The sequence below is a fragment of the Micropterus dolomieu genome, linkage group LG04, assembly GCF_021292245.1.
Source record: "Micropterus dolomieu isolate WLL.071019.BEF.003 ecotype Adirondacks linkage group LG04, ASM2129224v1, whole genome shotgun sequence".
NCBI lineage: Eukaryota > Metazoa > Chordata > Actinopteri > Centrarchiformes > Centrarchidae > Micropterus > Micropterus dolomieu.
This window is the reverse complement of record NC_060153.1, coordinates 24,848,671-24,869,648: the sequence shown is the minus strand read 5'-3', so window position 1 is coordinate 24,869,648 and position 20,978 is coordinate 24,848,671. Positions and strand designations below refer to the sequence as shown.

Here is a 20,978-nt window from a genome sequence, read left to right as displayed (position 1 = left end):
GTGTGTCCATTGCTGTCTAAACTCTACAGAAACGTTTTTTTTTTTATTGTAGCAGTTTTGTAGGCCTCTGTAAATTACATAAGTTAATAGTAGCCATGGGGACTTTAACAGTATGATGTTTTAAAGGTCATTACAGAGGCAGATGTGTGATCTTGGACAATATAAATAAAGTTGATTTAACTTAGACTACACTTGTCAATTAGCCCGCATTCAAGATATTTAAATTTGACAGCTTTTTTGATCCCAAACAAATTACAACTGTTGTTCAGACTTTAGGTTTTGCAATTGCGCATAAATAAATAAAAGCCACTGAGTACTTGTGACTGCTTCTAGTGAAGTCACAAGTCTATGTGTGACCTCATGTCACAGGTATTTGCCTTACCACGGATGTGAGTTATGAGCATTTCAGTGATGTTTTTGTTCTCAGATTGATTCATTTGAAGAGTTTTTACAGTCCTGAAGACTTTAATGTTTTAAGTATTTCACATAAAGAAAAGCAAAGATCAGAGAAATAATTCTGTTCTTTTTGGACCCCATGTGTGGACCCAGCCCCTAGGTTTGGAATTACTGATTCAAACCATTATCAGGCACTAAAACTCCACCAAGGTGTTTTTGCAGATACTGTAACAGCTATTGAAAAACTGATGAAATTTTAGGCTCTGACATCAATAAAAAGGTAATCATTCTGTGGTGTACACAAAGGGGCCAATCAAAATTACATTAATTTTATTAAGGATGGGGGCTAGTTCTTAGACATGCTGCTCACTTTAGGTCTCAGAATGAAGAATTAATTTACAGCAAGCCTCCATAAAATGATCCCCTAAATCAGCACATAAGATAAAAACAACTTAAAGATGAAACAATGACATTTGATAGGATTTGATTTCATAATCATACACACGTGACCTTCTTTTATACAGTCTCTACACGTGACACATCAAATATTCACAAGGGGGGATAAAACAGATTCAATCCAATGCAGGACAAAAATATAAAATTTAAAAAAACAAACTATAAACAACATGTATCACAAAAGTGTGATTGAATGTTCCACAGTCTGGAAGGAACATCCATCATGTTGCACATTGATTGGCTAATATACAGGCCAACATAAATCAATATATCCGTGTTTATATCTAGTAAGTGACAAGCTTTCGTTTTATTGGTGTTTTTTTCCACAGCTGATCGACCAATCAGTGAGAGGAGGCGGACCTGCGGCTTGGTGCTAGATTTTGAATCGCTGCCAGCAGCGTGAGCGTGTTTCCTCAACATCTCCTGCCACCAGACTTCCATACCAACATGTATCAGCGGTCTGAATAGGGTTCAAATCGTGTCACGTTGTCACGTTTTTGTAGGTAAGAAACATTTCAGCCCTTGGCCGCTTGTCAGCAAGCTCATCAACAAGTTCAGTTCAAATGAGCTAAATGGATACACTGAAAAGGAATGTGGATGAGTCTGCATTTCTGTGATCTTCCTTTAAGCATAATCAATCATCCATACATATGTTTGAGTGTGTATCACTCTGAGGTCAAGGTGAAATGAGGGCAGGGAGGTTGTGCTTTATTCTAATGAGGCGGCTAGTGAACTGGAATGATGATATGAAATGCAATCAAAATGGGACATGATTATATATTTCAGTGTAGAGGCAAAAAGGGGGGAGGCCATTCCAGCACACACACACACACACACACACACACACACACACACACACAGAAACATGCACGCAGAGCATCATCCACCCACAAACACAAAGAACAATCAGTCCTCAGTTATAAATGCCAGAGTCTCTTCCATCCAAGTTTCACACTGTCTCCACATGAATATTCTGGCTGGACAAAATGCAGCTCTGAACATGGTTTTCGTCAGGATTCAGGAGACGCAGATTCAAGAAGATCACGATTACGGTAATAATCTTTTTTAGATTAATGGGTTTTAGATTGTAGTATTCAAAGTGTCTTTTGAATGCTAAAATATCCAGGTTTTCTTGGGGGTGTTGTAGAAGAAATATTACTCTCAATAGCTTAGGCTTAGGTTGTTTGCGAATTGTGTATGTATGTAATTGAATATGTGAACATTTTATAGAGAAATATGTTATGGTTATATTATTGAGCATTGACCAGAACTGTGTGTGTGTGTGTGTGTGTGTGTGTGTGTGTGTGTGTGTACAGTCTTCAGATTTTCATTCGCTGTTTTTATGATGTGGCCATTATGACTGTATTAACGATCAAACCAATGAACTTTACACAACGGACTCTATATATTAATACACTTTGCCAGTATTGTCATTTCAGTAGTAACAATACTGGCAAAGTAACAGTCATCTATATGCTTGAGTTTTTGGTAACATAGATTGTTGCCAGCTACAAAGTTGCATCAATTCTATAGCAGATTCCTCAATTAGTTTAGACAAAATGACTTGTTATATGTCAGTTTAGGGGTTTATGTGCCCTTTTTATTATGAAGGGAATTCATTGACATTATTGTGCTGTGCTGCTCCATTAAGTAAGGCTGAAACGTTAACCCTATTTCTGTCCAAGCATGGTAAATCTACTTGTGCTTTTTATTCAAATTCAATTTGTTTAATGAAATTCAAAAGAGGTGGAGGTTTAAAAGTGTAACCTGCTATGACTTACAGCAGACCTGGAGTAACCACCTTCTGATGAAACATAAAATTACAAGAAAACAATACAGCAAGGGACTATGCCTAATGTTTTCATGCTCTCCTCCCTGGCACAGATGAGGCAGCAGGTGTTTGAGAGATCTGACGAGGTGTGTGGGCCCATAGCGTGACTCCGAGCGAGTCATGAGGGCCATTCTTCCTGTGTGTGGAGGTGGCGATGGAGGGGAGTACCGCGGCCTCCGCAGCAGAGTGGGCAGGATGAAGAAGCTGCTGTGGCTCAGGCCCAGACACTGCGTGGATGTCCACATGGACACGGATCCCAGCGTGTGGCTCACGAGCTTCCAGTTGTTGGACACTGATGGGCAGTATGAGGTAAGTTGGAACAAAACTACACAAGGTTTCTATGATCAACAGAAAGGGCTTCGCCTGTTATGTTCATTTGCTGCATTTTACTGTAATAGCTGTTCTTTTTTGTCCTAAAACCTCACTTCAATTTCATGTCAAAATTGTCACTTAGTTCAGAGGTTGTGGGATATTTCCTCAAATCAGGGTCAGTTGTCAAAATGTCATGCACGGAAATAATGCTAAGTCAAAAAGTCAAAGCATCAATACAATTCTCTCTACTGTAAACACTCAGTTTATTGTCCAACAGAGTGTGATAACAAACACACACAGAATAAATCTACAAGGGTTCATCAATGAAATATGGAAATAATCAGAATCAGCTTTATTGCCAGGTATGTGTACACACACAAGGAATTTGACTCAGGATTGTACATTGCTCACAATGTGCTTACTCATACAAAAATACAAAATCACAATAATAAAAATTAAATGGACACAGACTTCAGTGTAGACAACACAAATATACACACTATGAACAAAAAAAATATAGACATATTGACAAATAGTGCAGTGAGCAGAGTACAAAGAATGCAGGAGTATGTACATGTCGGAGGTGGATGTGATATACGGGTACATATACACGCATACATGTACACAGTGCAATGAAGCATAGTGCAAAGGATGCTGGAATAAATAAGTATTTTGTGCAGGAGTTATGACTTGAGGTAGGTGGATTGGTATACAGTATCTACAATATGACAATATTGCCCCGGCCTTTTTGTGTGGAGTTTGCATGTTCTCCCCGTGTCTGTGTGGGTTCTCTCCGGGTGCTCCGGCTTCCTCCCACCATCCAAAGCATGCGGGCCAGGTTAATTGGTGACCCTAAATTGTCCTTAGGTGTGTCCTTGTCTATGTGTGGCCCTGTGATGGACTGGCGACCTGTCCAGGGTGTACCCCGCCTTTCGCCCGATGTCAGCTGGGATTGGGTCCAGCCCCCAGCGACCCTGTACACAGGATAAGCAGATGATGATGGATGGATGAACTGCACTGAAATAGAGAATGGTGAATAAATAATAAGTGTTAGCCAGTAAAAAGGTGGCTGATTAGAGATTCTGAGGTATCCCACCTAGAGCTAGGAGATGTTAGTATAATTTTCACATTGTGATATCACATTAGATGTTGCCTGGGAATTGGGTTATAATAATTTATGGCTTAAATGTTGTCCTTGTTTGCTGCTTGAGAGATCTGGCTGTTATAGAGTAGAGAAAAGACCAATTTTGGCTGTCATATCAGCATTCATAACGATGAAGGCCAGGAGTATGTACATGTCGGAGGTGGTCACCCACATCGAGGGGTGCAAGTGATGATTGTTTCCATTTTGATTAATCTGTCACTTATTTTACAGGTTAATTGTTTGCTCCATAAAACTGTTTAGTAACAAAATGACAATAAAAAATAAACGCCACAACTCAAAGGACATTCATACCATTAGGCACTCTAAAACACTACAACACAAACATTACTTTTCATACCCTTTATTACTGTGTATCCATCTCCTCAAGAGGATTTCCTTCTCATGCCAGGCCATGGTTGTAAATGAGCATTTTGTTCTGAACTAACTTGCCAGGTTAAATAAAGGTTAAATAAAATAAAAAAGACTCCAATCTGATTGGATTTTGGCTTTTAGTTGTTTTATTACAGAAAGTGTTTGAAACACATGACCATAATGGTCATACGTTCTCTCTTGTGTTACTTACGGATGGAATTAAAGTAAAAATAAGTAATTCTCCATTTTGCTTGAGCATCCTCAAGGACCCCTAGGGGTCCCCGGACCCCACTTTGAGAACCACTGCTCTAAAAGACATAGAAACCAGATTATGTTCATATTTGTGAAGCATGAATCACTAATTTCTGGTTAAAAATTATTCTTTTTAAATGAATGAAATAAGAATTAGGATGAATCAATAATCAAAATAGTGATTAATCTTTTTCCTGGTCAGCTGAGTATTTGTTGACAAATCGCTCTAGCCCTAACATGAGCAATGTGTGTGTAATGAAGCCAGGTGTGTGTGTTGGCATCCTTGAAGCAGGCTACCGTTCAGTCAGCCGGGAGCCTTTTAATGGTGTTATTTTAAACTGACATCTCAGATTTAAGTGTTGTAGAGTAACCCTTTCCTACATTGTATTTATTATCCTCTGATATATAAATCATTACGTTGTGAAATATTGTTATAATATTGCTGTAATTGTGCTACTGGTGTAATCATAACCCATCTGTGACAGAACAGCTGTCATATAATCAGTCATTGAATTTTTTTGACACTGAGGAGGAACTACAGCAGGCTCTCCAGGAAGTATATCCTATTCCTGTGGGTGTTTCTTGCATATTTACAGCTAGAACAAGCCTTTTAATCATGTGAGGTTTTAACTTCAACCGGCATGTTTCGGCTTCATCCCACATGCATGCTTCCGCTTGTTGCTCGCCTGCCATCCCATCACCCATTCATGTGTCTAATGAGTACTAATTGGGGTTTCTCCTGGCACCGTTTCTCTGCTCTTTGTTGAATAAGGGTGGGTGGCATGGCCAAACATGGAAGAGTGATGGTAGATTTTCATTTCAGAGGGAGATAGAAGCTCATTAGAGAAACAAAAGGCTCATTATTTTCTGAGCTGAAAGCGCAGCAGGCAGCCTGATTTAAAGATTTCACTACTGCTCAGCTTCTCAGTGTCAACATAATATGTTGCTGCCAGTCAATTTGACTGTAATAAAGTGTAGTATTTTCACTAATACTGATAGCTCTTAATTCGTACCTTTTTTCTTATTATTTACTTCCTTGAATAAGATATGTTTTAGGAACAGAACAGACCTGTTTTTATGTGGTATGTCCCCACCACGCCCCTGACACCATGGGCGGTAACATAAGCTAGAGGCTGTCGAGCAAAACTGTCACGTCAGGTTTCTTTACAGGCAAAGGCACTGAAATGCCAACATGTTGATATTGGCCATTTCCTTTTGCATCTTGCATTTAAGCTCGTCCTGTTAAATGTCACTGGTGTTTTTAAAAAACTGAAAATAAACATTTTCTGATGAGAATGTGGAGCAGATTTAAAGCTGGCAAACCTGTTCTTTATCCAGGGAGAGACCCTGAGGACATTTGAAATAACTGAAAATTCATCTTTTTAATGTTTACAGTTTACACACCACAGACGTCACAGTATTGTCTCTGCCATTAATTTCTGTAAGCACATATGCTCACAATGCAATATGTCTACAATGATCAAATCTATGACCGTCATTAGGTGGACTGAAAGCTGGAATACAACCACACTTGATGTTTTAGATTCACTATCACACATTGATATGAATGCACCATAAAAATGCTGTAAAGCCTCATCCTGTAATGCATTATGTGTTGTATGCGCTTTTTAGTGTCTGCGTCAACAAAAGTGAGGCTGTATTTATATCCAGCAAACATACTGTTGGGCTCCGAGAGAGGCAGGATATGGACCGTCACACCATTTGCTGATCCTGACACCAGAGCCCACAGCATTTATCTCTTGACTAAGTGGGAATACTGGCTCTGCACCACAGAGGTGGATGCTTTTTATTAAACAAAATATCACAAGCCCTAGTATCAATAAATTACTGGCTTTTATAACCTTTCATGCAACATTTTGTTAATAAAAAAGGGGCCCCTTGACCTTCTGCAGTGTTATATTTCTAATACCTTTTTTTTACTGCCAAGAAGATTTTAAATTTTGTGCATTTTGATTTACAACAACATTTGAAACTTTTACTGTAGCAGTGACGTAGTTAGACCTAGCGCCATGTGGACTGGCTACAAAATCAGTTAGATTCATAAATCAGTTGCTAAACACGACCCTGAATAGGTTTTATTCTTTAGGATTTCACTAAAATGTTTTTACTTTTATTTAAATACAGCATTTAAAATGAATGACCTCTATTGATGGAGAATGTTTACAGTGTGAAATAGTTACTGCACATTTTTAAGAGTTTGAATATTGTTAAACCACTGGGCACATAGGTTGACCCCCACATGTATACTACTAACACTACTTATAATGTAAGTAGTAGTGTGGTTATGCCAGGCAGCTGGTTCTACTCCTCCCACTGTTTTAATAGTACTTATGAAAAAAAGAAAATTGTCTGAAAATATATTATATAATTCTCCAGGCAATGTCAACTATAACTATAAAATATATATCATAGGTAAAAAATTCACATATTGAATATATTTCAAAAAACAACCTTTACAGCATCTCCAAGAAAAATCTATGTTACTCAGCATTCAAAAGACACTGAATTCAATCCAATACCCATGAAGCAAAGAATATATAGTTACTTACTGTAATTGAAGTAAAAGGGACAAGCGTTCAGGTAACCTTCTCTTATTTTTATTTTATTTTAATTTTTAGGTAGCCAACTACATTACTACTTACAGCAGCAAAATCAGTGTCAATAGCAATTTTTCATGTTTGTCATTGGTCAATAGCATTAGCCCCGCCCACACCTGTCTCAGTAGCCCCGCCCAGTGAGAGACTGCACGCCCCCTGTCCTCGCCTAGACTCAAACAAGTCCATCCACTGACACACGGTCGCGTCCAACTCCGACGTCAGGACCTTTTTATATACAGTCTGTGGTCAGGACGCAATTCAAACTTTTGGCCTATGTTTGTCGCATGAATGAGATATAATGTCCGATATAATTCAAACCGAAGTGAACTGTGGGAAGACTGAGCTGAATCCTTAGTTTCTGCCTGCGCTGCGGACCAATCAGCTGTAGCAAGAGGAGTTTACACACAGACGATTTGGGGATTTATTCACTCCAAGAGCAAAACAAGCATGGGAAAATGGCAGTTATCGATGGTAGGTTAAATTAAGTTATCTGCTTTTTTTGTGAAGGCCACAAACTCGTTTGAATATACGGTAACACACGATGTTGTCTGCACAGTATAATTTTGTGAAAACAGTTGATTTGCTTGGCAAGTCTAAGTTGCATGTGAACCTTATTCTCTCGTTGTCTCTGGTCACCAGAACAAACCTATTGATATAATGGTTTAATTCAGTGCAGTGTCTCATTGTGTCTGGCAGCTAGCACACTGGTTTTTGTCTGAGTTTCTGTCATGTGGTGTTTTTAAACATACTCTGCTTCTATTCTATTGTTTATATGGCAGATAACATTGTGATTATAAATAGGCTGTATGTTTTCTACCAGTTCTGCCATGGAGCCTGATTCCAGAGCAATGACTAATTGTTGAGGAGGTGGTTATATGTTCATCATGCTTGAACAACCCATATATTTCTCTGTCTGGGTTGCTGTACACTCATACATTATTATAGAGTCCAGCCAGTTATTTTTGTATACCCGGTCATTGAAGAGACTGAGCATGAGACACCTTAAATCTGGCTTATCAACAGTGAATGCTCAATGTAATACAGTTTTTTTTACTTTTATGACTTTATTATTTATTTTAGGATTTTTTAAAATATAATTTTTAATCTGTGCCCATAGCATTTCAAGATGTGTGTGTAATGTATCTAACTGGGGTGCGACAAATAATCAGTGATCTGCGATTGAAAGTCGATACCGTTCTAGTATCACAAGAATAACTCTGCAATTTAATGCAGTCATAATGCAATGTATTCTTAGTGATGCAATCCAACTTTATTTATATATTGCCTGTTCATAATAAAAGTTATCTCATTACAGTTTTCATTTAGAGCAGGTCTAGACTGCGATGACTTGATGTATCCTACAGGATTTTCTGGCTGTGACATGTCACCTTCTTTTTCCACTATGTTGCCATGTGGTGAGACAGTAAAAATCTTATAATAATAATAATATTAATTATTAATATTATTGTTTATCTTCACTCCAAATATGATGAAATTCTTAAATGGATTTGTTTTCTCAGTTCTCATATATATAATAATAAGTTTAAATGTATGTGTCACATCTATTCAGTACGTGAGAATCTTCAGGTTATTTCTTGAAAATGGAACGATTTTGTAAAATACAGCATAAAACAATATCACTTAAGGAGATGTACTTAATATAGCACGTGTTCACTTCAGAACCTGCTCTCATCTCCTGATTGTTTTCCTAATGTCTGCAATTTTGTAACATGTACTGTAGTGTGAGGGAAAACTTATTGCTGCTGCTGTGTACAAAGAGTTCTGTACATTGTCCCTGTGTTTGTGGACAAACACAACTATGCCAGTGAAGGCCTCTTTGCCTGCTCATCGGTCCAGTCACCAGGTGGCTGTCTGCGTCAGAGTTCAAGGCTGGGTCACAAGCAGAATCCCGAGAATGAGATTAAATGGCACTGAGATTGAACCTTTTTAATTAAATGAGTCTAAAGGCTTATTGTGATTCAGATTTGTAAGATTGTCCCAGTAATTCAGTTAAGCAGCCAGGGTCGAAAGAGCTCCATTACTGTTGGGGATTAAGAAGAAGTTTCAGGTTTCTTGTTGTGCAGTGTTTTTATACATTTCTCTCAAAGAAAATCAGTAAATTATTCTATTTGTTTCCCTTTTCAAATACATTAATGTATGTATTATCCATTATATGATGAAGAAAGGAGCAGACTAGAAGGCTGCATCGTGTGCTTGGGTTATTTGCCAGATCTCGATGACCTTGCATTCTCCCACGCAGGACCCGGTGCAGGAGTGGGGGGAGGAGGTGGAGGACGGGGCCGTGTTTGGCATCACACTACGTAGGGAGCCCATCCTGCCGAGCTCAGACACGGGAGAGTTCCCTACAGCCCTCAGCTTCGTCCAGTACCACACAGTGAAGGTGCGCAGGCTGAAGGCCGCCACCCTGGATCGTGTGGTCACCCACCTGCTGGACCTTGAGCACCAGGAGCCCAACTTCATCCATGTCTTCCTCTCCACCTACAGGGCCTTCACCTCCGCCAGCACCCTCATCAAGCTGCTGTTTCAGAGGTGAGAAACCACACCAAGGCACTGCAGACCCTCTGTTGTACTGAGACACGTTAACAAAAACCATGAGGGATAAAATCAACAAGGCTGTCTGTGTCGCATGCCAACTGTAAAATTATTTTTATTTAAACTTACTTAACCTACATATTCTCTTTTTAAAATGTTAAGTAAGTCAGAAGTTCTTGGTCTCAGTGACACCTCTCTTTATTGGATACAGATTTGAAGGCTTTAATATTTTCTTCCTACCTTATTGACACTGATTTGTTATTCCAGTGTGTCCTATTTTTAGGACCATATGCGTCACCACTTTTTTCAACATGCCAAACAACAAATCAATTTCCAAAGAAGACAGCTATATGACACCCTTTTTACGCAGCCTCAGCTATTCAAAGAAAATCTCTATTGACACTCGGCAAGCTTTTACAACAGGTATCATCGTCACAAACTAGACAATGCAGCCAGGAGCTTTCGTTCCATTCCACAGTGCTCATGGCTACTCCCTCCACACCCAGCAGAGGTGCTTCTTCACCTAACTGAGGCTCAGTGAGCTCACAGAGATTTAATTTGGCTGATTGAGGAATGCTCTTCTGCAACTAATCCATTTCGGGAGTTAGACACAGGAAGTCTCTTTGGCTTTTAATCCTCCCTGGAGCATGGAGGCCATTTGTACGAATAAGTAGACGTTTCAGATCCAGTCCATAGAACTCTGCTGGCTGGCCTTTTATCTCTCTCAGGTTCTTCAGGCTCACCTTGCTGAATGTACAGCAAATGGCTGCCTGTGTGAAACTCAGGCCATTAGTGCTGTTCACTTGATATATTATATGTCAAACAGTCGCCCTCATGTCTGTGGTGCTGGTGGCAACCTTTAATGAGGTCAGTCTCAGGACAACCTGGGAAGTGTTTTCCCTTTATTGCCTTTCAGGATTTTGTACAGGATGTATTGTTTTCTTGCTCTCATTAACGTGTAAACCACCTGTGCTGTAAACTTGATAGCTGCTGATAACTACTAAATACTTATCTATTTGGTTTTTTTTTTATCAAAGACAACTTTCAGCTTTGCTTTGCTCCCAAAATGGGACATATTACTATGATCATAATTCATAAGTTCATAAGTCATAAAACTTGTTCCTCCCTACAAATTTGACAACATGGCAATATGCTTTATTTATACTGTATATATATTTTTATGATGCCGTTATTAATCCTCGAGGGACACATTTGTCTCTTTACACATGTCACTCTGTAACAAGCAAGGCCAAACTGTCTCGGCAGGCATTCAGTTGTGTTGTAAGACATTTCCACAGGATGAACATAGCCGTAGGGGATCAATGCTGGGGCCTTTTGTTGTTTACAGGATGTGTTCTGTCACCACTAGGCCACCATTTTGCCCCTCCATGTGGCGATTAACATTGAACATTTAGTTCTCAGCTGATAGGTAATTGTGTTTACCTTTTTTCACAGAGATGACTCAGTCGCCAACCTGGATAACAGTGTTTGCCCACGCAGGTGAGTTTGATCACTCCTCCATTTACAAAGATTAGTATGGATCAGCCAAAATGGGGTTTTATAATTGGGTTTGATGGACTGGAATTAGAGCTTAACTTCATGAGACTTTGTTCCACAAATTAATATTTTTTTTGATTAATAATTATTATTTGTCTGTCACAATTTATGACAATTTGTCCAGGCCTTCCTTAATCTCAATAAAGGATTAACCTGAACAACTAAAGAACTAACACTATAATTAACTTTAGTTATTTGTGTGTGAAGATTCTCAGTTATCAAGTTTGTAGTTATCCAAGCAGGTTTATATCAAATGCAGTTGGACTTGGTTGAAGGTACTTATTAATTTCCCTGATCCTCCCCTCAGTACATTACCCCCCGTGATCCGACTGTGGCTGGAGGAGTACAGTGAAGACTTCCATGAGCCCCCTCAGTACAAGGCCCTCCGGCTGTTGTGTGTCCACTTGCGGCGTCGCCTCTGCTTCAGACGCTTGGCTAACACTGCAGAGACTCTCCTCAAGAGGCTCCAGGAACAAGGTACAACTGCATCTATGATCAGTTATCCATCTTTTTATTCATAGCGGCTCCAGATTATCAGGTCTACAGTTTTCAATTTTCAGTCAGTACAAAACAATTAACCATATTTCAGTAAAAATGCTGAGTAAAAACCCCGATGTTTATTGCTATTATTATGAACCGCGAGAAGATAGTGGCATAGTGTGCATAGGAACATTATTTAGCATTAAAAGATTGACAAATATTTTTTAAAAACTATTCACTACGATAGACTGCTGTAGTGTCATGTTGACCTCGACTGAACTGTGAGACGATTTTTGGCCGAGAACAAGGACTGTAGAATTGTCCCCATTGAACTGTAGGTAATCTAAAATCCTTTTAGCAACCCCATTCATTGTCATTTCTTATTTGCTATTGTTTGACAGATTGTAGCCAGGCTGCGTCAGAGCACAACAATGAGCCGTTGCAGCAGGAGGACACAGATCAGGAGGACGGAGGAAAGATGTCCACTAAGGAGGAAGACAAATGCAACTTTATGGACTTCCCTGTGTCAGAAGTGGCAGAGCAGCTGACCCGATTGGACGCTGTAGGTTTCACTGACAAAAATCTCAAAGTGTTTTTACTGTCACTGTGGGTCACTCACTTATGAATTGTCTCCCTATCATCCTGTCTCCCTCAGGAACTGTTTGTCAGGGTGGTGCCCTTCCACTGTCTGGGCTGTGTCTGGTCCCAGCGTGACAAGAAGGAAAACCAAAACCTGGCGCCAACCGTCCGCGCCACCATCTCCCAGTTCAACGCTGTCACTAACCGTGTCATCACCTCCCTCCTCTGCCCGCTCTCTACCAGCCCTTCCACTTCCTCTCCCATATCATCACCTGGCTCCTCCTCTAACTTCCTGTACCCCTCCACTGCCCCGAGCTCACCTCGCTGCACGCACACCAGCCCTGCCCACAGAGCCCGCATCATTGAGAGGTGGATCGCTATTGCTCAGGTCAGCGTTAAAAATTATCTTAAATGGCATTCAAGTTTAGAATCAAGTGACATACAGTATATAAACAGGCCTTTTGTCAAACCAGCATATTGAAACAAGTAGTTTTGTTTCTCTCTGCAGGAATGCAGACAGCTGAGGAATTTCTCCTCTTTGAGGGCCATCCTTTCAGCCCTGCAGTCCAACGCTGTGTATCGCCTCAAGAAGACGTGGGCTGCTGTCAGCAGGTCAGCAAACAATATTAAGACACTAGACTTACTTTACTCATAATTTATAAAACAGAGTTGTGTATACCATTGAGTTACTGTTTAGAGCACAAAATGAAAAATGGCAGGTGTAAAAAGTGAATTAAGATTGATAAGAATTCCACAGTGGGTTTCCCTGAATTAATCTTTTTGTAGCTTTGTTCAAGATGAATATTGACTCAACAAAAATAACTGTCTTAACATATTGAATTTGTTTGGTTTCAGGGAAAGCATGGCAACCTTTGACCACTTGTGTGAGACTTTCCCTGATGAGAACTGTGGGCTAATCAGCAGAGAGATCCTGGCGGAGGTAACTTCTTCCAGAGGTGGAGTTTTCATGGTTGAATTGGGTTAAAATGCACTGGCCCGTTCACTCCAATACAAAATAAATCACTGAAGAAACTGCTGGGTGCACTGCAGTAAAAAGAATAGGTTACTTCTTGGTATGCAGCGCAGCAGCGTTGTTTGACTTCTTGATGCTTGTTTAGCTTCCATATGGTTTCGTTCTTGGTGTTCTGCATGGTTAAAACAGTACACACTGTAATTCCCCTTACCAGAAACAATAAGTTAATTTGGCAACTATTTTGATAATAAATAATAATTTTGGTTGTATAACCAATAAAAAAACTCTAAACTGTCCATGGTTATAGCTTATCCAGTGTGAGAGTTAATGAAAGAAAATATAATTATCAATAACACATAATTAGCAATAATGAAAAGAATCACTCGTGTACTTAGTGTATTATGAAAAGTGCTATACTCACAAATGTTAACATGTCAGTATCAGCATCTCAGAAAACATCTATACTTAAACATTCAATAAAATAAATATACTTACTGAATGTATTGTGCACAAATTACCTCTAATACTTGGTTAATTAGTTGTCCTATAAAACTGAATACATGCTCAGTCTCGAGCTCACCTGCCTGTGTCCTTTGTTCCCTTGAGAAAACAGTTGATATGAATGTGTATTTAGCGATATTGCTGTTATGAGCAGCCCAGTTTTTTATACAATAATGAAAAGGCCATTGTTAGCCAACACAAATAAAAGTATGTACTCAAAGTTATTGAGTACATACTGTCTAATATGCTTCTTATAAACACACACACTGCAAACCTGAGGGCATCAACAGCACAGTAGGCTGTAACTGTGTCGCTAAAGCACACAGTTGTCATGTAGCCTGCACTGTAGGTGCTCAACCCTGAAAAGAACATTTATATAACGTTTCTGCTTTGTTGTTATCTCACACCCGGCACTCTCACATTATCACCCTGAATTTGAGCTTTTTTGTTTTTTTCAAAGTTGACAGGACTGTTGTCTATTTTCTGCAGCATGGGAGTCACCCAGATGGCAGTGACAGCCCGGGCTCCAAATCACCCCAGCTCTGCTCAGCGTCCGGACGGATGGTAAGAAAGTAGTCATCATTTTGTTTGGAAATAACCTGACCACTTCCTCATTTGCAGGTTTGACCACCAAAATGAAGTGAATATGTCAGCTATGCTAGCCATTAAAAAAGGAAAGCCAGGGTCTTTTTTTTTCAGCCTGGATCATCAATTCTACTTCCCTAAAAGTCACATGTTGTCAAGCTGGTTATAACTTTCAAAAATAGACACCAGAGTTCCAGTTCCCACTTCTTTTTCGATCTGTTCATTTGATAGAAAAAGTTTACACGCACACGACTGTTTGTTTTGCCCCTTATGTTGGGAGGGATATAAAAGCGAACGTGTGCAGTGTTTCCCACATTTTGGCAGTTTACCTGTCTCTCGGTGGGGTGTGTGTAAACTGTTTTATATCCCCATATTCACTAGTGATGATCTTGTGTTTTCAGTTGTCTGTGTATATTTCTACTTCACTTACAATATATTTTATTTTCATTGGCATTACATTTAAATTCACTCATTTGATTCTTACTCCTTTCTTACTGCAAGCTAATGAGGCTAAATTGACATTAGAATATTCTCTATTAGAGCAACATGAAGGAGTTCACCACTGCAACAGCTTCTTCCAAATATATTAAATTAGATATTTGTAAGAAATGAATCCGATGTTTATTCTCTATTTCTGTCAATTGGGCAGCTAAAATGTAAAAATGTTGCTTGATTTGTTTCCTCAGAACTTCAGCAGTGGTGCGGTGCCGTACCTGGGCACTTACCTGACCGTCCTCACCATGCTGGATACAGCACTGACCGACACTGTAGAGGTGAGTACACATCCCACCCACAGACCCACCTGTTGTTTTAGTTTGGTGCTTTTTCTATGGTGCTTTAGCAGATTTATGATGCCACATATGTAACAACAGTTGTTTTCCTTTTTTCGCAGGGTGGACTCATCAATTTTGAGAAGCGCAGACGGGTAGGTGTCGCTTCCTAGTGGTGTCTTACATGAATGACTATAATAGTTTTAGTAGCCAGTGCTGGCTTCTATAATATTCTTATGTTCTTCTGTATTCTTTTCCATTGTGTTTCTCTTGTAGGAGTTTGAGATTATCTCTCAGATTCGGCAGCTTCAGGCTTCCTGTTCCCACTACAGCCTTCTGGTCAACTCTCATATCACCACCTGGCTGCAGGCACATATAGTGCTGACGGACCAGGAGAGGTGAGAAGCACACTGACACCACTGCATCACAATACAAAGACAGACAGCTGGATTGGAGGACTTTTGCAAAGCCATTTGCGTCATTTCTTAATTTAGCTTTTTATTTGTCTCTTGAAGCTATGAGCTGTCACGTGACCTGGAGCCTCCAGTTGACCCCTGTCCCAGCTCTCCCAACTCATGGAGCAGTCGTCTGCTCATCTCGTAAGTACCACCTCTAGCCTGTAACAAATAACCACAGCTGTCCTGATATGACAGTGACTCAGCACTACTTGTATGTAAGCTGTGTCAGACCCAGAAGTCAGAACCCAGATTTTATTTTTAATTTACGCAAATAATGTTCATGAGGAAATAACAAACCTTTAAAGACTCCTGGATCTGTACCAAAAAGATACTTGTCCGAATATTAAAATTAGATTTCAGTTGCTTTTTTGTGAAAAGGTCTGCATTTGTGTGCGTGCAGGTTGCGACCAGCCAGTGACATCTCCCTCAGGAAGACCCAAGCTGACCAGATCAGTGTGTCGTCCTCTGGATCCAGCAGTTCGGACATGGAGGAACTCGCTGCCCCTCAGCCCTCCCCCCTCAGACTCAAACTGAAGGTATGATCAGCACTGACAGTTTCCTGCGTTTATAGTCTGAGTGTATGAAGGTCAGCAGTGACATAGTTTAAATAACATAAAACAACCAAAGACAATTTCACAGGGATTTGCTACTTAATTGGTTTAAAAATCTGGGGAAATTGATTGCTAATTGAAACCGAATTTTCATATTTTCTCCTCCGCCTTTCCCTCTCTCAGTCTCTCTCAGGGTCTCTCCACAATGTTGCAGAGGACTTCTCCTCCAGCTCCATGTCCTCCTCCTCTCCTACTCTTTCCAATTCTTCCTGCAGCTCCTCACATCCAGACCTCAGCTCGTCTTCTCTGGTTCTGAACCCAGAGTCGTCATCGTCCTGCTGCTCTCCTCTGGCCAAGCTGCCCCTCTACAACAAACAGGTCGCTGACTCATGTATCATCAGGGTCAGTGTGGAGTGCATCAGCAATGGGAACATCTACAAGAGCATACTGGTAAGGACAGTGGATTTGTAGTCTTGTATTTCTGAGGACAGCGAGCCTGTTTTTGTGTTGATTTCACAGTCGAGGATTCATGAAGCTGAAACCAGCAAATATCTGCAACTTCTACTTGAAATAATTACCAGATTGTTGTGTTTTCACTCATAATGTCATAATGTAATAGTTTACGGCGGATCTCCTTATTGTCACTGGTATCTCTGAAAATAAAAACTGTATTCTAAGTATAATTACAGGCTTTCAAATGAAGGTAATTGCCACGTTTATAGGTATTCTGAAGAGTTACAGTGTCGACTTTGGTTGTATTTTGACATCTGGCTGTCTGCTTCATCTCCAGCTGACAAGTCAGGACCACACACCTCAGGTGATTCAGAGGGCTCTTGAAAAACACCACATGGAGGATGTCAGCTGTCATGATTTCAGCCTCTGCCAGATGCTCAACAATGGAAAAGGTGAATTTCCTCCCCTCAGGCCTCCTCTAGCAGTCTGGTCCGGTTTAACTTGCTCAGAACAGGATTGAATTAAACACCAAATTTCTATAACTTTGAGCCCAATAGGCTGAAGTCATTCCTCTGTGTTCTTTCTTTCTGTTCAACATTTTTGTGTAAACTGTGTAAACTGGTTCCTTCACTGCCGCTGCCTTTCATAAACTATGCAATGCAAATGAACCGTTAGACGTTGTGATTTGAAGGGATACAACTCAAGTTTTTTCAGCTGGAAAACAGCTCTTGCTCTTAATACGTTTTCCTCTCTTTCAATTATGCTAACATTCTTTCAAAGTAGATTTGAAATGCCGAAAATTACTTTCCAGATCATTCTGAGAATTATCTGTAATCATTGACTGTAATATAAGCACATAAAGTAGGCTAACATAAAATAAATTGCAGCACTTCATCACTCTATACCTCTTTCTGCCTCAGAGCTCCAGATCCCAGACAAAGCCAATGTGTTTTATGCCATGAGCACTTCTGCCAACTATGACTTTGTGCTGCATCAGCGCTGGAGGAGCCACGGGAGAAATCTGGGCTCCTTCTCCAGTCCTGGAGCTCAACCCAAGAGCCGCCAAGCCAAGTGAAAAGCATCAGTCCTGGCTGAATGTTGGGAGTATATGTAGAAGTCAGAGGAGCTGCTCATCTGCAACGACAGCCCAACCACAAATCTGTGGCCATTTGTAACTGCTCATCACCACGAGGTTGTTGCTGTGCAGCAGGTCCGAGCCGCTCTGCCATAGAGGCCCCCGAGAAACCACAGGGCTATGACTGAAAAATAAGGTTGAGGAGCTCTGATCAAGGCATAGTCTTCCACGAGAATTCATCAAGAATTACTCTGGACTGTTTAAAGAGTAACGCAAGAAGAGAGAAATGTCCAGGTACACAGAATAGAAACACCAAGAAGAAATCAGGATTTTGTGTTCTCATATTTTTCTCTATCATCTGAAACATCAACATATTTGGATAAATGAACCACATTTTACCAAATTTTCCTAAGATATACACTTGTGTTATTGTGGACAAATGCATGTTATATTGTGGTTTATTGCGCATCCATATACTTCATAGCACTTCAGGTTTCACTACTGCTAAATAGAAACTTCAGGAGCAGCTATTCTGGGGAAACAGTCATGTGTCATGACGGAGGAAATGTGGCTGCAGAATAAGCAGGCAGACCTGGCTGCAGTTTCTTGTCTGTGGTACAGCAGACGTGGGATTTTTCTTCAGCCTGTGTGGCTGAGTGACTTACTGACTTTTTTAACCACACAAAGCTAAGTGACTAAGTAGGAATGCTCATTGTTAGATGATGAGTAAGCATTCCCAAACATATCTGGGTCAAATGTGAAATCGGTCAGATTTCAGTCGAGCGCATTGAAGAAAAAAAGACTCTGTTTGGACCCAGGCCTGACACTCCTGACACAGATTTTATTTGTCGGGAGAGTCATTAATAAGTATTCAGTTGTCTTCTAGATGAGAATTTAAATGTTTTAATGTAACTTCATGTAATTTTATCAACTTAAATTATTTAATGCATTTCAGTATTCATCTTTCTGGGCAAAAGTGGCATGATGAAAATGTTAGTTTCTGTTTGTTTTTTGGTTCATTTTGGATCCTATCTTCAGTCTTTGCTACACTGTTTTCAGACATAAATGTACTGAACAAAGCTGACTTTTTACTGTCCGCTGATATTAAATGAAGGATGTATGTGAGCATAATGTACACATGTTACAAATGCTTATACTCTGGTCTCTCCTGTACTGTAATTCATTCATTCAAAGGGTTTAAAGAGGAGTAGAATAGCTGACATAGAAGTAGAATGTTTGTTGAATGATTCAGGAGAGGTTGCAGTTAAAGAACAGGTCTTCTACATTGAGTGGTATATAGCTCACTACGCGTTTGTCACACTGTGAATGAATGGTTCATGTATGTGAAAATGAAGTGTCCCAGTATGTGAATTTAATTGGGCAAATAAGATCATCTCAATGATGTGAAATCCCTAACAAAACTCTAAGGCAGATTTCTGCAAGTATTAAAAGTGAAAGCTGGTTTGAAGTTAAAGTTTGAAATAATTAGATGATGAGCACACAGGTAATGAACAAAATGAACAAAAAAACAAAACACTGGTGAAGTTTCTCCTCAGTTTTGTGCAGGATTTTGCATCTCTGGGTGCATCTTTAATACAGCTGTGGTTTGTTAAAATTCAGGTGTGAGGTTGGTAACAAAGGTCTGGCAGCTGCAGTATACAATTTGAAGGAGCGTGACTACTGCTGTCTGTCTGTCTGTCTGTCGACTGTATTATTAGTAGGCTTTCATGTTCATTCTCTCCAAATGTGTCAACATAACTGCATGCAAGCCTACAGGTCTGTGTTCTAATATTTTCTTTCAACATATTCTTTATTTTTAAAGTTTAAACTAAGCACTTGCTGTTTATATTTAGTATTAAATGTCCACTAATAAAGCTAATTTACTATTAATATTGTTTTTATTTATTGTATTGCTTATGACTGAGGAATTTTTTGGGTCCAGAAAAACGGAGAAAGGCTGATATTTGGTTTGTTGACATCAGCTGAAGGTCCACTGTTGTACTGAATTTAGGTTTGAGTTTGTAATTATCTGAATTCTGTCTTAGTAGGTTGTCTAGGGACCTACGCTAAAAATAATACATATTGGTGGTAGCTGACCACTAGGTGGCGCCAAACACAAATACTTTGAATGTTTTGTCCTACTTTGCTCATCTTGGTGTTTCCATTCAAAGACAAACAAGTGGTTTATCCTTCAGTCAAACATCAAGTCTTTTCACGAGTGACCTACGTTTTGTTCAATTTCAGAGACAAAAAAATATACCGTCTCTTTTATTTCCTCTCCTCTGCTTATCTTTTTTAACCTTGTTTTGGATTTCTGACCTCTACTCTCTCCCTATGATCTGTTGTAACAGTACTACTGCTCATCTAGCCTGTTATTACCTATATGTGGTGTTGAGCAATGATGTGTGTTGATAGTTTATCTACATCAAATGTTAAACAGACCCATCTTTCATTTGTGTGTTATTTCCTGAATTAGTTTCAACCGACACAACATCACTACTTGCGCAGGATGTCACAGTGACACTTTAGTCGCATGCTCCCCTCAACTGACTGCTAAGGTTTCATTGAGGCCTTCGTGTGTGTGTGTGAGCTGCTGTCCTCCTCTGCCCTGGGGCCTGTGGCCAATTGAGTCTTAATGACTTTCAGTGTGTACGGGACCAAATCAGGCCACTTTTCTGACATGAACTTACAAACTATTCAATCAACCGACAGGCTTGACTAATTTTCAGTCAACGGGTATCATGTGAGAGCCGATTAAAAATTATTCTTGTATCACAGAAGAGTCACTATGAGCTGCTGGATTTAGTTTTACACGTTTAGTGTTTCATGGCGCATTTGTTGTTTTTGGTGGCAGAAATTACGCCCGCAGCAAAAATAAATTCGCTTAGTTCGCAGTAGTTCGCTTTAGCAGCAGCTCAGATGTTTGGGTTAGAACTTTTTGAATTGTTTCATCTAAACATAGAAATGTTTAATGAGTCAGACGCCCTAGGCACCGACCATGAACTGCAACATTACTGGGTTTGCTTTCACATGAAGACATTAAATGCCAAAAAATTGTAATT

The 20,978-nt window shown here is 39.8% G+C and overlaps 1 protein-coding gene across 4 annotated transcripts; it reads left to right on the top strand.

Moving 5' to 3' along the window:
• Positions 1-1,215: 1,215 nt before the first annotated feature.
• Positions 1,216-19,806, top strand: rgl3a (ral guanine nucleotide dissociation stimulator-like 3a). Of its 4 annotated transcripts, none has more exons than XM_046048063.1 (19): positions 1,221-1,355; positions 1,845-1,904; positions 2,737-2,992; positions 9,642-9,931; positions 11,390-11,434; positions 11,799-11,968; positions 12,373-12,533; positions 12,627-12,938; positions 13,059-13,162; positions 13,406-13,490; positions 14,514-14,588; positions 15,296-15,382; positions 15,502-15,534; positions 15,656-15,777; positions 15,895-15,978; positions 16,238-16,373; positions 16,572-16,838; positions 17,179-17,293; positions 17,762-19,806. In XM_046048063.1, the coding sequence occupies exons 3-19, from the start codon at positions 2,804-2,806 to the stop codon at positions 17,914-17,916; spliced, it is 2,430 nt and encodes an 809-aa protein (XP_045904019.1). In that variant the 5' UTR covers positions 1,221-1,355; positions 1,845-1,904; positions 2,737-2,803; the 3' UTR covers positions 17,917-19,806. The 4 variants fall into 4 exon arrangements, with proteins under 4 accessions (XP_045904020.1, XP_045904019.1, XP_045904021.1 ...); XM_046048065.1 differs by having other exon boundaries at positions 1,228-1,355; positions 1,867-1,904; XM_046048064.1 differs by lacking the exon at positions 1,845-1,904 and having other exon boundaries at positions 1,216-1,355.
• Positions 19,807-20,978: the final 1,172 nt, after the last annotated feature.